Here is a 15,644-nt window from a genome sequence, read left to right as displayed (position 1 = left end):
GAAACCCTCTCTCAATCTTATTGTCACCTCTGGGAGTTAAAAAAAAAAACAACAGAAACACAAACACAAACAAAAAAATCACTACAAGAAAATATCACAATATCTTACAACAGTGTTTTATTTTAGCTGCAGACAGAGGGATGAAAGGAAAAGCAGCTCAATGCCATTCACCTTGTTGTACAATAATTAGCTAAAAAATTAAACTCTCGCAGGGTGTAAAATCATGAATGAAGTGTAGTGGGACTTGCTAGACTACATACAGGAAACATACAGGAAGCATACAGTAAGGCATGTTTTTATTTTTTTTATACTCCTGCAAAATGCCTGCAGAAATTTGAAATGACAAACATTGTAGTTAATTGCTTACATTTCAGTGTTTTAAGAATGGCTGGTTCAAGGTTTACAATAAGTAGAATGATACTTTTTGACCAAATATTTTCCAGGTTTAATTAATTTTCTATTTCCTTACTTACTTTGTTAGGATAACTACATTACAAGTTAAATAAAAGAAAAATAAGGTATTGAATAGTAAGTCAGCTTTAAGAAAAGGCTTCAATAATCATTACTGTTCTTGACTTTACAGTTCCAAAACAATTATCTATTGGAATAACATACTAATGAGAAGAGAATCATTCTCAACACTTACAAGAAAACCTTTTGAAAAATAAGGCTACCATTTTGGTTTGGAAACTAATCAACACCACTTTTTTTGAACTTCACTTAATAGACAAAAAGGCTTGTTATCTGTTGAAACTGTGCAAAATAATATCTATCTCCCCACCCAGACCAAAAGCAAAGATCAAACAAAACTAAACACAAGGACTTTTATAGAATCCAGAGGTTCCTGTATGCAATTATCTTTGTGACCCCACAGAAGTGGGAGAACCAAATTTCATAACCATGAGCACAAATGTAATTCCAAAGCAGGTGTTCTTGTACATCACCTCCCTCCCCTCCCCTCCCCTCGACATCTGTCTACCTTCCCCTCTGTTGACTTCCTTCATCTATTTATGTCTTAACAAATTTTTGATCAAGAAGTGGTTTATTGTTAATTCTCAGAAGATATCATAATTACAGGTTGTTTCTCCTCAGTTTCATCACAATGCTTCGTAAACAGGCGAGGGGAGTTAAAAAAACCTAACCAGCTTGATGTTGTCTTGATATAATTTGAAACTCCCTTCAATAATTTTCAAGGAAATGCATATCACCAAGACGGGAGAATTTTGGATTGAATCTTGGGCGTTAAATGCTGACCTTTGAATTTTTCCAAACTTCAATTACCTATATTTCATTTTTTAGTACAGTCTAGATATAGCATTTTCAAACAGGAAATATTTTAACTATTGGTCATTAATTAATACATATGTACAGCAACTACTAGATAATGTTTTAATTAAAGTACAAAAAAAGAAACGAACCCTGATACCTTAGTCATTAGTATGAATAGTTTATAGTGTATATGAGTTAGGGTTTTGAAGTTACAGCAGGAGCAGAAGTGGGTTTTGCACTTTGGTTTGCTACCACCCAGACTGAAAAGAAAGAAAAGAAATCAGAAAATGAAAAAATCGCTTGTACCTTCAAGCTTCAATGTGATCAACACATGAGTGAGATCTTTACACAAACTACCCTTTTTAACAACTTGTAACTTTTTCACATGAAGGAAAAAGAGGGAAAAAGCTCACTAAACACAGAGACAATGCTATAAACTGTACAACAAAGCTGTTCTGTCATGTCTCCAGGGCAGTTCATTAGCACATGTACCTGTTTATAGTACAATGTACTTAATGAAGAGAGACACTGAGGAATTTACAACATCATGATAGAAGGAAACTCTTGTTTTCAGCATACCCAAAATATAGCTCCCAAACTCTAACACCTGACAGTCACTGAAAATATATTTTCTAAAACATCCTATTGCTTATTTTGTTTATTTTTTTGGCTTTAAGGCAGCCAGTGTACCAGACCCCAACTAAAAAACGTACAGATGACAATTGAATAATAAACATGTGAACACTGTACTGAAGAAACAAGGAATAAATCTTGATAAACTTACTGACTATTGCTGCAATGATGACAACAATCACCACAATAAGGATAATCCACATCTGACACAATGAAATAAAAAGCAAAACACTTTGCAAAAGAAATCAGAAGTACATTCGTTCACTTTGTTAAGCCTGAGGTTTCCATTTGGTATCCACAATTGCTGGAATATATCCAGCAAAAAGTGTACTTGTATGAAAGCTACTCTTAAGTAACTATCTTGTCATGTAAAAAAAAATTGTTACCACAAAAATCTTGATATACTTCACTACAGAGTGGAAGTGTCTTGGAGTGCCTCTACACTTACTTCAGTCATTTAGATAAAATTAACCAATCAAAGTACAGGAAGCAAATTGTGATTCCAGCTAGATTCCATTGCCAAAACTGAAGCAAGCGAACAGGTCAAATATTTTTTATCTGAGTTTAAAGTATAATAGACAGATCTGTAAATTCAAGTGAATTCAGTAACAGTAGTTGCACTTTAAAACTAGTTTCTGTATGATTGCAAGGATCATGTTCATCTCTATTGAGGTGGTTTCTGAACTTCAGTGAAAAAAAAAAAAATGAAACTTCAATATCAAAAGTATGTTAAGTTTCATGTGATAATCGCCATAAAAACAGTGATTACAGAGACTGATGAACTATTCTAGGCAATCCTAAGGGTCGTAGAAATAATTTAGAACAAGTGCACAGACTCAAAATGCAGGATGAGCAGTTTATCAATCAGTCCGAGCTTCTAAAAATCAACCACACAAGGGTGAAAAGGAAGCTAAAAATAATTCAACATGAGAAAAAAATTTCACTCTTAAATATTGTACCTTGCAGTTCTGCCACCACATTTTTCGCTTCAACCTAGCTGCACTATGTTCAAATTGTGATGCTCCAGCTTGTAATTGATCTGATAAATACAACAAGGAAGAAAGTTTCACAGATATTTTTTTAAATAATAAACATACTTACAAGTCTAATCCAAATGATAACTTGTATCAAATAAAACATACATAATTGCCTGTCAGCCACTTTGAGAAATATTTGCACAAAAGGAATACCCATTTCAACAAAATGTTCCACTTCAAATTCTTTAAATATTTAAGCAGGTGCTCAGTCTACTGAGTAGCTCTGTCGATTCTTCAGAAATGGCGACTGAGGTGCTAGGAGTAGGTACATTTTCAACAGTTTTGATACAAAAATTCAAATTTTGAAGGATACTGTCAGAAATGGATAATATCAATACTCTTCACAGCCTCTTGTTTCTCACAAAACTGATCTCAACAACCATTCCAACAAGCTTTGAGTTTTTCAACAGAAACATCCTTCGGAACCCATAGGGTACCCTATAAGTTTGCCAAAATTTGCAAAAACACTTAATGGAAAAAATTGCAATCATGAATAATCTGAAACTTGTTAGAAAAGTCTAAGGATCTATCAACTACTACAAATCACAAGAATGGAAAAGATTTATTTTATTTCCTGTTGACTGGAGAAGTATTTCTAGTGTTGTAAGATCATCAATTCCTAGCTACCTTAAACTGGCTAAAAGTAGAAAGTTCTATTATCATATTGAGTACGAATTTTTGTAAAAATTAGAAACTTTTAGGTACTTAACAAGATAAAAAGGGCGCGTTTAGTTTGCGTATGTTATGACTCGTTTGTTAAGGAAAGAACATGAAACTTTTTTTAATGCCTTGACCAACTGGGTTTGTAATTAGTAGAATGCAGGGTTGTTTGTTTACGGAATAATTAGAAACTGCGTCCACCGTAGTTAAACTTCGACAATCAAATAACAATCATTAGTAGTCACAAAATTACTAAAATTACAACTGTTACTACTTTGAGAGGCACGAAAACGTTGACTTACGTCATTATGATAATAACGGCTGATTTCAATCCAAAATTATGTCATTTAATATCGATCGCTCAGTAAACGGAGTCATGAAAACATGAAATAGTTGATTTGCACTTATCCAATATAGATTTTGCAACACAATGTTTAAATTTTTCGTGATTAAGTTTAACAGAGAAACAAGAATTGCGAAAAACTTACTCAGGAAACAAGTTTAGACGAGCACAAATAATGACAGATAGTTTTTCATCTACGGTAACGTGCCCTACCTGCTCGAGAATCAAGTTCTGATAATTTTGCGTCTCTCTCCAATACTTTGTCGACATTCACTTTCATTATGTCGACGACCTGATAGAAGTCAAAGATAAATACATCAGACAATATAATCGAGCTTCGAAGGAAAGAAAATGCTACACACGATAGTGGAATAGTTTGATGGACGGACTTGAACTGTGATCTCAGAAAATTCTTAAATTGGGCTGTTCCACCGTAACAAATCAGTATCAACACGTTCAAAATGTTGAAATTACCTCATCCACTTGGGCTTGCGTCTGCTGTAACCTTTTGTTCGACCTGAAATTAAAAGAACCATAAAGTTCTGGCTTTGAGAGGAATAGTACTTGGTAAACAGCTCCGGTCGAGTAGTGCGATTGATTTGATACCCACGAAACTGCCCGCCAAATTTTCGCAACCGATTTCTCACGAAAACGTGTAAGACTTTTCACGAATTTTGTCGTGAAGTGTACGTTTTTCAGTAAAAAACAGATTATACTTACATTTTCCAATTTGAAGTATGCAACCGTGTCAAAATCGATGCAGCAGATGTATATTAGAGTTGATCTAAGTTCCCTTTCACTTATAGATAAACTCGGCAGTGACGTCATTCGCACTGTGAGCCGCAATTTAGTTTACAGCGGAGCTTCCTGTTGTGCGAAAACGAGGTCACCGGTCCGAAGTTGTGCACGTGTGGAAACTTACATCAGACACAGACATAGCTTGAAAGTTTATAAAAAATTTCCCAAGTCGAGGAGATCGCATACCTTCTAGATGTCCTGGTTATTTGGAGTTAACAAAACTCCCCCACCTGGCGAGGGGCCTCCGTTGATCCCGGGTCCTCCTCCGGGAGGAGACGATAAAAGTGGAGGAGATGGAGCATCGAAAGATGACAACTCGGAGAATGAAGGCACCAAAGGTTCCCCTGTTTGGAGAAGCTTCGATCCGTCGGGTCTTGAGAGAGCTGCCAAAGCAGCAAGGGAACTCGAGAAATCACGTAAGTGTCTGGCTCTGAGACTGGAGGTATTTTTCTAGCGATCTTTGTAGTACACAGTGACTCCTCTTCCTGGGAAAAAAAACAGCTGATGGTTAATTGCGAGGTCGATGTGATTCTCGAGTGATATTGCGTTACTCTTGAATCCTAACACGATAGTTAGTGAAGGCTCGATAACTTAGATTGCTCCAGTTACAAGGGGGTTTATGTTACAGGTTTCAAATGTCTTTAATTCAGCAGACATTATCCCTTACCCCACCCCCACCATGCCTCTAACCCCTCCGCCCTCAAAATTTATAAATGATTCATGCAATGCAACAGCTACCATTAATGGTATAAGTGGCATTCCAGCTGACTGATGTCACAAAAAGCTTCTCTCTTTGTAAGGCTGTCAACACAATGATTACAAGTTACCTCCTTAACTGGGGTGTAAGAACAGATTTCAGGGCAAGGGGTTGAAAAACTGTGGTGAAATCACAACTTGAATTCATAACATTTTGTTTTTGTCAACATCTACTTAAATGACCTTATGATTAGGTGGAAAATGTTGAAAGTCTAGTTTGACATTAGCTAATGGTGTGACCCCATCTACTCGACAATATATCATTAGAGTCAATGAATAAAATGCGAGTGGCAGAAGAAAAGTTTCTGTTCGTTCAATGTAAGGACTCCGAGTCTGCACTTGAATTAGAGAGGACCTCTTGGTGTAAAATATTTTCTAAGATCTTATATTTCTATAGTGGATTATGGTAAGGTTGGGGAAAGAAACTTTCTGCTAAGAGGGTGAATGAAAGGGGAGGGGAGGGTGGGGAAATAATCCATTCTTTCCCCCAAACTCATTCCTAGGGCCCTATCCCTCATATGGGGACTCCCAACTATCCACAGTATATCCAACTCAAACATGTCAATCTGGAGAAACGAATCAGGGGCTTGTGACTTCAACTTGCCCACATCAACAAGACCTCTGTTTTGCAAGCTTGAACTGTGTTATAATAGGGCTCTTAACAAATAAAAATGAAGAAGGAATACCTTCCTGAAAAGCAAATATTATCTAAAAGGAGACCTTATGCAGAGGGGGTGAGTTATTGATAGATGAAAATAAACCAATTTTTTTCTCAAAAATTTTAGATCACTCAAAAGAGGCCCTGGAGATGGCCAGAGTACAGGAAGCTACAAAGCAATTGGAACAACAGCGTAAAATTAAGGTGAATAGATTTTCTTGAGAGTTAAGATAAAAACCACAGTAACTCGATGAGGTGTGTTATTCATATATTTTTCTTTTGTATTTCTCTTTGATTACAGGAATATGAAGCAAACATTGAACAGATGCAGATGGACAAAGTGAGAGTGGAACAGGAGGAAAAGAGAAAAACTCTTGCAGCAGAAACTCAGCAACATCAACAGGTTACTAACAACATTGTAACCTGGCCTGCCCTGTGTCTCTGTCGAACCCCCCTCTCCAATATCTTAACCTCCTAACTAATTTTATCAAAACTCCTGAAATCTTAAACCTTTTACACCCTAACATCAGTATGCATTTTCTCCATACTGTTGTCTTCAGTTGGTGATCATTTCCTCCATTCTCCTGACCTTAATGTGTGATTTAGGGGTGATATTGTAAGGAGAAATTAGATGCTAGTCACTATTATGGGGTCAAAGGGTTAAACCCTGCAGTATTTCAAAGCCTCTCTATATCTTCAACGTGATAATTGATTTTAATCTCCTGTTATCCACTGTCTCTACTCTGATTTAAATAGATTTTTTTCTAACCATTTTTACTGCATTACCGCAGTAGAGTAGGACTAGAATGAAACATATGCGAACCATGCGAGTAGTCCAACCAATAATTCCCACCCATCTCACCCCAGGGTAGGACATCCATCACACAGTAATCTCGTGCGTAGGAAATTAACGTCTCCTACCTCTGACCCTGTAGGAGACGGGACCTCCATTTATTCGTCCCTATCCGAGAAGACTAGAATATCTAACCATTACTTGATGTTATAGAAAGGTAGCATATTCTTCTCAATTATTTTAAGACCGTGAGTGTTGGTCCGGCCGGGGCTTGAACCCCCGACCTCTCGCACAACAGTCCAGCGTTCTATCCATTAACATAACTGCTTTGAGAGAAACTAATGATCTTTTATTTCATTGTTCATCAGCGTGCTCAATACCAAGACCAGTTAGCAAGGAAACGTTATGATGATCAACTTTCACAACAGGTAACTTACTTTTAGACCATCATTGAGGATGGATGAAGAGGGGAACTTAACTGCTGGCCCTATTATAAAGTTTCTGGGTTTATATTCAGTTAAAGGACAAGTTAACCAACTTAATCAATAGGAGGGTGTACATAATGTTGGTCATTAATTTTGTTTCCTACTTTGATAACTTCTGTAACATTACATTACATTAACTCTTTTCACCCTACCACCAGTCCCAATATTCTCCATACTTTTCTCTATACATTTCCTTTGGTGCTGACAAGGAGAATTTGTTTGATGATCAAAACTCCTTAAATTGATAATCTTTCCCTTTATTCTTGTGATTTTAATGAATGATTCAGCAGTACCAGTAATGCTGAAAGGAGAAACTTTATGTTTGCTACTCTCAGGAGTCCAATGGTTAAGTAATAGATATGAGGGAAGCAAGAAATACACTTTCATAAGAAGTACCATATTTTAATGGATTTTAACAATACAAAAGTATTCTTTTAGCGTCGGATGAATGAAGAAAATTTAGCTAAACAGGAAGAATCAGTGAAGAAACAAGAAGCCATGAAAAGAGGTACTTTGAGTCTGTTTGTGTAGAATAAACATAATTCATCAGTTTTTACCCTAAGATTAGTCCTTTCTTTTATATGATATCTTGGTAAACTGATTAATATCAGCATTTGTCAGAATTCAAGCTGTAATCAAACAATGGTTATTATTTGCCCCACTTACAGAGAACCACAGTTTCTTTACAAATTTACCCTCTTTATTCTGTGGTTACTATAAGTTTGTTTTGAGTTTGTTGGTGATGTTCAGCAATGCATTTATCATACAACCCAAGATTTTTTTGTCAGACCAAACTACTGATTATACCAGAATGGTTTATGATGGTGGCCAACTCTACCAAGATATTTGGTTAAAAGATATTATATTCCTACAATTTATATTGAATTTAATTGTCTTGTTATAATCCCTTTACAGGCACAATTGAATATGAAGCCCAGATAAAACATGAGAATGAGATGAAAAAACTGGAAGCAGAGCTCCGTGGAAAGTAAGTGATAAACCGGTAGATGATCATTCTAAACTACCACCTTGGTGGCAGTGAGCTTGGGAGACCAGGATTGAATTGGGGGTGTGGAAAATTCTCTATTATCAGAAAGAAGAAAAAAGTTTTGAAATAAAATGTTTCTCCAATTCCACAAGCTTTATGCCTTTGATGATACCTTTGAACCTTTCTCCCTTCCCATCATGTCTTTACCTGACTCTGACAATGACTGATTCTGTCTCTTTGGTGGACAGCAGTTCTCTAAACCCTTTGACTTACGTGGGTGACCAAGACGGAATTTCTCCTTAAAATATCAATACAATATCAAGCAGACAAGTGATGAGAGTAACGAAAAATATCTTTTAGGGGATGCATTGTTGATCCAATGTCAAATTCCTCAAACTAGTGGTAACATAAATGGATAATATTTTTACGGAAGACGGTGAGGAATTAATGAGATCTTTGGAATGAAATGGTGTAGCGCGTGGACTGTCACTAGTAATCACCTAACAGATCAATCAATGTTGAGATTGGAAGCCACCCAAATTTTTTTCAATCATAATAATTCATGATTTTGCTAAACCCTTCAACTACCAAGAGTGACCAAGACAGAATTTCTGTGAACAATATCAATACCATATCAATCAGACAAGTGACGAGAATAAAGAAAAATATCAGTTGGGGGAATATTAGTTGGTCCAATACCAAATTCTACATTCCCACATCATAAGAATTGTATGATAGACAGTAAAGAGAATTACAACTGAGATCTTGGAAGTAAAATGGTTAACTTTTTGTGCTCTCTTTGCCAAAAATGTGCACATGATTAACTGAGTTATCGACAGATTGAGTAATGCATTTGCTAATTAATTAATGATTGATTGAATGATCGGCATACCAATTATTTTCAGAGCTAAAATAGAACGCGAGAACAAGGACATCAGAATGGAACAGATCAGACTCAAGGCTGCAGAGCAAAGAGAAACTGTTCTGCAATCAATCAAGTAAGCGCTGATTACGCTACTAACCAAGGATACTGAATAAGAGAGAAAGTAAAGTTTTGAGCCCATTTATTAAACAAAGAAGGATGTTATGTTACACGAGTGGCACACAACAAATCTCGGAATACTATGCCCCACAAATCCTCATCAGGGACTCAGAGTATACAGCTTAGTTTCCCCTTAGCTTTTTTACTATTATTATTTAATTTAAATTTATACCGCGCAGTTTCTATAAAAAATACTCAACTGCGCCTTACAATAAATATCAAATCAAAAATAAAATAGAAGTTCAAAATTACAATTCTAAAATTCCATAATAAATAAATAAATAAAATAATTCATCATTAATGCTTTTCTAGTGTAACAGATAACAGAGAGATTTTGCACTGCGTTTGCGTTTGCGTTTGCTTGAAACGTGAACGGCAAGATTGACTATGTGACCTTGTTTTTCCCGCCATTTTTTTTCGTTTTCCGGTTGCGCTTCGTCGTTTCTAGGTGAAAGTAGCCTATTTTGCGTTTGCCGTGTACGTAAGGTCTTCTTCACTTTTTCTCTCGCAGAGTAGAAGTTAATTGCCAGAAAAAGGACACTAAAACTTTTCCTTGTAAGTCATGCAGGGGCACCTTCAAATCCACCAACGCAGCAAGGTTCACGCTATTTTACGTGAAGCGTGGAAGGGCGAGCTGACGTTTGCCGTTCACTTTGTTTTGCAGAACGGCAGGTAGTATCCTTGGAGCAGGATTTGATGCATTCATCTCAGACTGGGATAAAATATCTGCCACAGTAAGAATTTTTCAGTAGTGGCAACACGTATACATTTGTCATTAAGTTATAAATTGGATTCGGCGGTGAACACCTGTAAAGTGACTCTCCTTGTCCACCGTTTCATGGTCAAATTGGAATAAGAAAGATCGAATTTTGGCCAAGCGGAAGAACCAAAGAACCCAGAGGAAGGCGTTTGTAGCAAGTAGAAGAACCAATAACATCCTCCACCCACATGTCACTCTGGATTTTTTTAATTAGTAGAAGTTTCCCAGTGTGCATTAATTTTGGACGTCTGAATCACAGTTATGTGCCTCTCTTTACAGGCTGCAGGCCTAACCCTTCTAGCTCTTGGTGTTTACACAGCTAAATATGGTACAGGAGTCACGGCCAGGTGAGATATTCACCTGTACATTTTCCTCACTAACCGTTTGTCACCCCTAAGAGTGATCAGCATCTAATTTCTCCTTACAATATCACCCCTGAATCACACATTAAGGTCAGGAGAATAAAGGAAATGATCACCAATCAAAGAAGCTCTTGATAGTTTTACAAATTCTCCTTGTCTGCACGTGAGGATATGTAAAGAGAACAATACGGAGATAAAAAGTCGGTAAGTTTCTAAAGAAACTGTGGTGCTGCGTCGGTAAAAGAGTATAACAAGATAATTTGGTTTTATCAACTGAGTTAATAATGTAAATTGGCAACCGTAATAAGTTTCAAAGCTGACGTTTCGAGCGTTAGCACTTCGTCGGAGCGAATGACAAAGGCGAAAACACATACTGATCAGTGTTAGCGTGTAAAGTTTTTCATCATGTCTACCACCAAACTCCTTTATTATTTTATTTTTTATTTATAGATTTATTGAAGCTCGCTTGGGAAAACCAAGTCTTGTACGCGACACATCACGATTGAGTGTTTTTGGTGCTTTGCGACACCCAGCACAGGTATCAAAATCAAAGCTTTCTACAGTTTGTTTTCATTCTCTCATGGTTTTTATTTTGCCGGGATGTGCTAACTCTTCTATTCCAATTTTTTTGTTCTCCAGACTGTTAGGAAAATGTTTGTAAATTATGAAGATTCATTGCAAGGTATTATTTTGAGGGTAAGTACTCGTCTTATTTGGTTAATTGCTCAACTTGTTAATAATTTGAAGGCTTGCAATATTCGAAGTGCCCCTGTCTTTGGCAGTAGCGATCTTTCCCGTAATGTGTTTGTCAAATATTCTCTCGTTACAGCCCAGTCTTGAAAAAAGACTTCAAGAAGTAAGCAAAGCAACAGCGAATACCAAGAAAAACAAAGGACTCTACAGAAATCTTCTGTTTTATGGTCCGCCAGGGACTGGGAAAACTATGTTTGCAAAGGTGAGAAGACCAGCTTTCAGATCACGATGAAAAAATTCTGGTTTTTAAAATCAAATTTTGATAATATTACACTATCTCCTGAATTCAGTTCTTCTTCTGTAAACTATGACAATGGATCAAGAAAACGTCACTTCATCTGACGAAGGGCCATTGCCTGAAACGTCAATTTTACAAAGTTTGATTAAGCGGTTGCAGTAATCAGCCTCTAGTTGAAAAAGTCTCTTCAGGTAGCCAATACTGGGGTAAACTTCCGCAAGATGGGCGTTTTGGCTAATAAAGCAGCTCAACTATTTAACATAATAGCTAACAATTCTTGAGCTCAAGAATTCTATCAAGTGGAATTCGACGAAAGCAAAGCCTGAGTTATTTATTCATTGCGCCTAGAAATCAAAAGCGAGTAAGCCAATTGTTTTAGGATAAATGGACTAGTTTTCAAAAGTTAACAACAAGACGAGCTCGTGTGTCCACTGAAAAATAACGCAGATGCAGCACATTGTCGGGCATCTCAGTTTCGTCACTGCCTAACGCGGAGTAGATTGCGAGTTGGTAGCCACTCAGAATGCAGCATTTGAGATAGACCGCTAGTAGACACATACTTACCAGCGCATATCTTCTAGAGCCTGGCCAAGCACTCAGGGATGGATTATGGGATTATGACCGGTGGCGATATTGTTCCCATGGGAAAAGAAGGAGTGACAGCCATGCATAAAGTGTTTGACTGGGCCCAGACCTCTAGGAGAGGGTAAGAGTAACACATGATATTTGATGCTGTTATCATGGCAACTACTCATGAGTTCATTTTTTCTCGTTGAACGTTTCTTTTTCCAGACTTCTTCTCTTCGTGGACGAGGCAGATGCCTTCTTACGCAAACGTAATCAGGTAAGAATGGTTTTGGAAAACTCTTCGTTTAATTCAGCATTGCATCAAGTGTATTTTGTATCACTTTGCTCTAGTTGAGAAAAATTCTCGCCACTAACTCAGCTAAGACCTTTTAGATCCAGACAACAAGCAGTACCTCCTTTTCGGCGAAGTTCGTCGCGCGAATCAAAAAAGAAAAAAATCAGTAAAAAACAATTTATGTTGGCGTGCCGCGCGGAACGCTGGGAGTACGGTACGTAAAGAGTCCCAGACTTCTGTGCGGGGCGGACTTTGCTGCAAAGGAGGAACTGCTCGTAACCTACGTCATAGCAAAACTAATTGTAATTTTGTCACGCATTTTTTACACGCATGGTAAAATGTTGACTTAGTAAATGTTTTTTTGACTTTGTAGGAAAAGATGAGCGAAGACTTGAGAAGCACATTGAACGCATTTCTTTACAGAACTGGCGAATCTTCACGGAAGTAAGCTCTTTCAAATTGCATAGATTTAGCCAAGTCACATTATTTGGAGATGTTTCAAAAAATTGCTGCTGTGAAATTTGTGTTGGAGTAAGGGAAAGGTTTCTGTTATTATGGTCTGTAGTCACAACTGAAGGGTGTTGTTTTCGATTGTTTATCTGTTTGGTTATTGTTTTTTTTTTGGTACAGGTTCATGTTAGTTCTCGCGAGTAATCAGCCTGATCAGTTTGACTGGGCCATCAATGACCGCTTAGACGAGATGATCGAGTTTGGTCTGCCAAATCTTGAAGAACGAGTACGTTTAGTCCGGCAGTATTTCGAGGAACACGTTTTAAAACCCGCCACAACTGGATCAAGAACAAGGTAAAATGCTTAAAACTGCAGCAATTCTGTAGTAGTTCTGGGTTTTATAAATTTTGCCTCACCAAGTCCTTTGATTGGTCTAGAGAACTTGCGCCATTCTTTCGACCAATCGTATGTAATATGAAACCAACCGCGACGAAATCACTCGCGTTTTCGCGCGCTTTAGGTTGTTTGTTTGTACTTTGAATTTTATCGGCAGTAGTAGTAGTAGTAGTAGGACTTTATTAAAAGTGTCAAGAGCCGTCTAGCTAGGGAAAAATCCCGTATTAATTTGGGGACACTAAAAAAGAAAAAAGACTAGGAGCTATTTACAGTAGTATATATATTAAAACTAAGAGAAAATCTATAGTTAACTAGTTACGGGATTGGTAATAATTGTGGTATCTCTCTTCTGTTTTGCAGTCTTGACTACTTTGGTTTGCTTTTGCGATACTCCGAAAAAAATGCTCAATTTTTTTCACACGTAGTGGCGTTTGTCTTCACCTTTTTTGTCTGCATAATGCTTTCTTTCTCTGTTGTCTGACTGGTTGGCTCTTTTGTTTTCCAGTTTATTTTCGTCTAAACCTTGATTTGATTTCTCTACTTTTTAGTCGTATGAAAATTGCGAACTTCGACTTTAGCAAGAAATGCCAGCAAATTGCCGAAGTAACCGAAGGCCTTTCTGGAAGAGAAATATCTAAAATAGCGATTGCTTGGCAGGTAAGCTTTATGTAAATTGCTAGTGAAATGGTTTTCATTCAAGTGTCAAAACTGATTCAGAATTTCTTTGGTTTTTCCTACATGGCTTAGTGATTGGTGAAAACAACTCGAATCACCTTTCAGTTCAATCAATCAGAAGTAAAACTAAAATAAGTCGTAATTACAAACACAATTTAGAGCCGGCACTTGTGTTTACTCTAGGTTCTCATTGGCTTATATTATCACGATTTGCCTCAATTCTTATTGGCTGCACCTTACATGTCGTAATTAGTATAGCTTTTAACACTCAAATGAAGAACGTGGAGAATTGAAGCAAGGAATTTGATGTTTTGATTCTGTTTACGTTCAAGACTAATGAAGGTTTCTTCTGTTCTTTCAGGCCAGCGCTTATGGCTCGCCTGATGGCGTCCTCACAGAGGATATGATGGATGAAAGAGTAGAAGAAGCAGTGCGACAACACAAGCAGAAAGTAGTATGGCATCAAACGGAGCCAGTAAATGAAACAAGTGCGTCAACGACGACAACAGAGAAAAATAAATCGTCCTCTCCAAAAAGAACTTAAATTTAACTTATCTTCGTGAAATGTTTTGGGGGCATGTTTTTAACAGAGCGGAAGAAGAGGTGATAAATGCCCAAATTTCTGAATATTTAATGGTCCACGACATCCCACATGCTCTAGCGCCGGGGAGAAATTGCAGTAATGCGTCTTATGATGTCTTTCAAGAATTTATCAGGATCTTCCGAAAAGACGATGACAGAGAATGCTGTTTGTGTTCAAACAGTGACGAAAATGACACCACAAAAATTCGCTTTTCATTGTTGATTTTTAAGATCTCGACATTTAACCACCTTGACATACTACTTTTTCCGAACATGCGTTTTGATTGGTGGTAGCCAGTTAGCCTGCGAACAGGCACGCGTTAGTAGTGCCAGATCTCTCGTGCCTCTCGCCAGCTCGCTTTTTCAAGGCCTTCGCGGGCCAAGAAACGCTCTAGCCGCAGCGCCGATAATGAGGGCTGTAATATCAAGCAAAACTTCACCAAATAAAGTCATCACACATTTCAGTTTTATCCCTCCTGGGCGAGAGCGACGGCTCAACATTGTCCAACAGCTCACAAATTTAGGCTCCCTCAGACTTTTGTCGCCCTTTGACAATTAAACTTAATTTCAATAATTATGATGAAGTAATTGAATAAAAGTTGTCGAAAATCTCTCACAGTATTCGACATGAATGATCATTGAATCTGGAATGGTATTTGTTTTTTCAAAGGGCCCGAGCACGTTGCAAATATTCGATTGCGGCCTGATAGGGGCCAATCTAGCACCAGTACAAAGTGATTTTTTAATTAATGCGTGGAATTCCAAGGGATGAAAGATTGCATTTGGGTAATGTTTGAGGGGAAATGTACAGAAACAACTGAAATCTGTCTAAACTATCCCAATTGAAATCGAATCTTCCAAAATTAAAAGAACCACAGAAATAAGCAAACGAAACAGTCCAAAGTCAGACTAGAGCGTTATATAGTAATAGGATGGAGCCATCTGAAACAAGGCTGAGCCGTCAGAGGTCAAACGTTACCGTGAAAAATTGGGCGGAACTGTCTCTGCTCAAAAATCGTGCTGAAAACAAAACGACACAAAAATTAAAAACATAAGCAATATTCAGAGAAAACGGAATTAATTCATTTCTGGATCTGTCACGGG

The 15,644-nt window shown here is 37.4% G+C and overlaps 2 protein-coding genes across 2 annotated transcripts; one reads left to right on the top strand and one right to left on the bottom strand.

Moving 5' to 3' along the window:
- Positions 1–279: 279 nt before the first annotated feature.
- Positions 280–4,784, bottom strand: LOC111328579 (vesicle-associated membrane protein 3). Its single transcript, XM_022933045.2, has 6 exons — positions 4,663–4,784; positions 4,417–4,459; positions 4,156–4,234; positions 2,862–2,941; positions 2,054–2,105; positions 280–1,529 (listed from the first exon to the last, which is right to left on the bottom strand). Coding segments are annotated over exons 1-6 (321 nt in total). The 5' UTR covers positions 4,665–4,784; the 3' UTR covers positions 280–1,464.
- Positions 4,785–4,808: 24 nt separating this feature from the next.
- LOC111328578 (ATPase family AAA domain-containing protein 3A) lies at positions 4,809–15,183 on the top strand. The gene is made up of 18 exons (XM_022933044.2): positions 4,809–5,156; positions 6,282–6,358; positions 6,456–6,557; positions 7,316–7,375; positions 7,871–7,940; positions 8,348–8,420; positions 9,326–9,418; positions 10,127–10,196; positions 10,502–10,569; positions 11,035–11,122; positions 11,224–11,280; positions 11,414–11,539; positions 12,157–12,281; positions 12,368–12,419; positions 12,811–12,881; positions 13,068–13,241; positions 13,832–13,940; positions 14,320–15,183. Exons 1-18 carry the CDS (start codon positions 4,934–4,936, stop codon positions 14,500–14,502), a joined length of 1,821 nt encoding a protein of 606 aa, XP_022788779.1. The 5' UTR covers positions 4,809–4,933; the 3' UTR covers positions 14,503–15,183.
- Positions 15,184–15,644: the final 461 nt, after the last annotated feature.

Source organism: Stylophora pistillata, chromosome 8 (genome assembly GCF_964205215.1).
Source record: "Stylophora pistillata chromosome 8, jaStyPist1.2, whole genome shotgun sequence".
Taxonomy (NCBI): Eukaryota; Metazoa; Cnidaria; class Anthozoa; order Scleractinia; family Pocilloporidae; genus Stylophora; species Stylophora pistillata.
The sequence above is the reverse complement of the archived record's forward strand: the minus strand, read 5'-3'. Positions and strand labels throughout refer to the sequence as shown.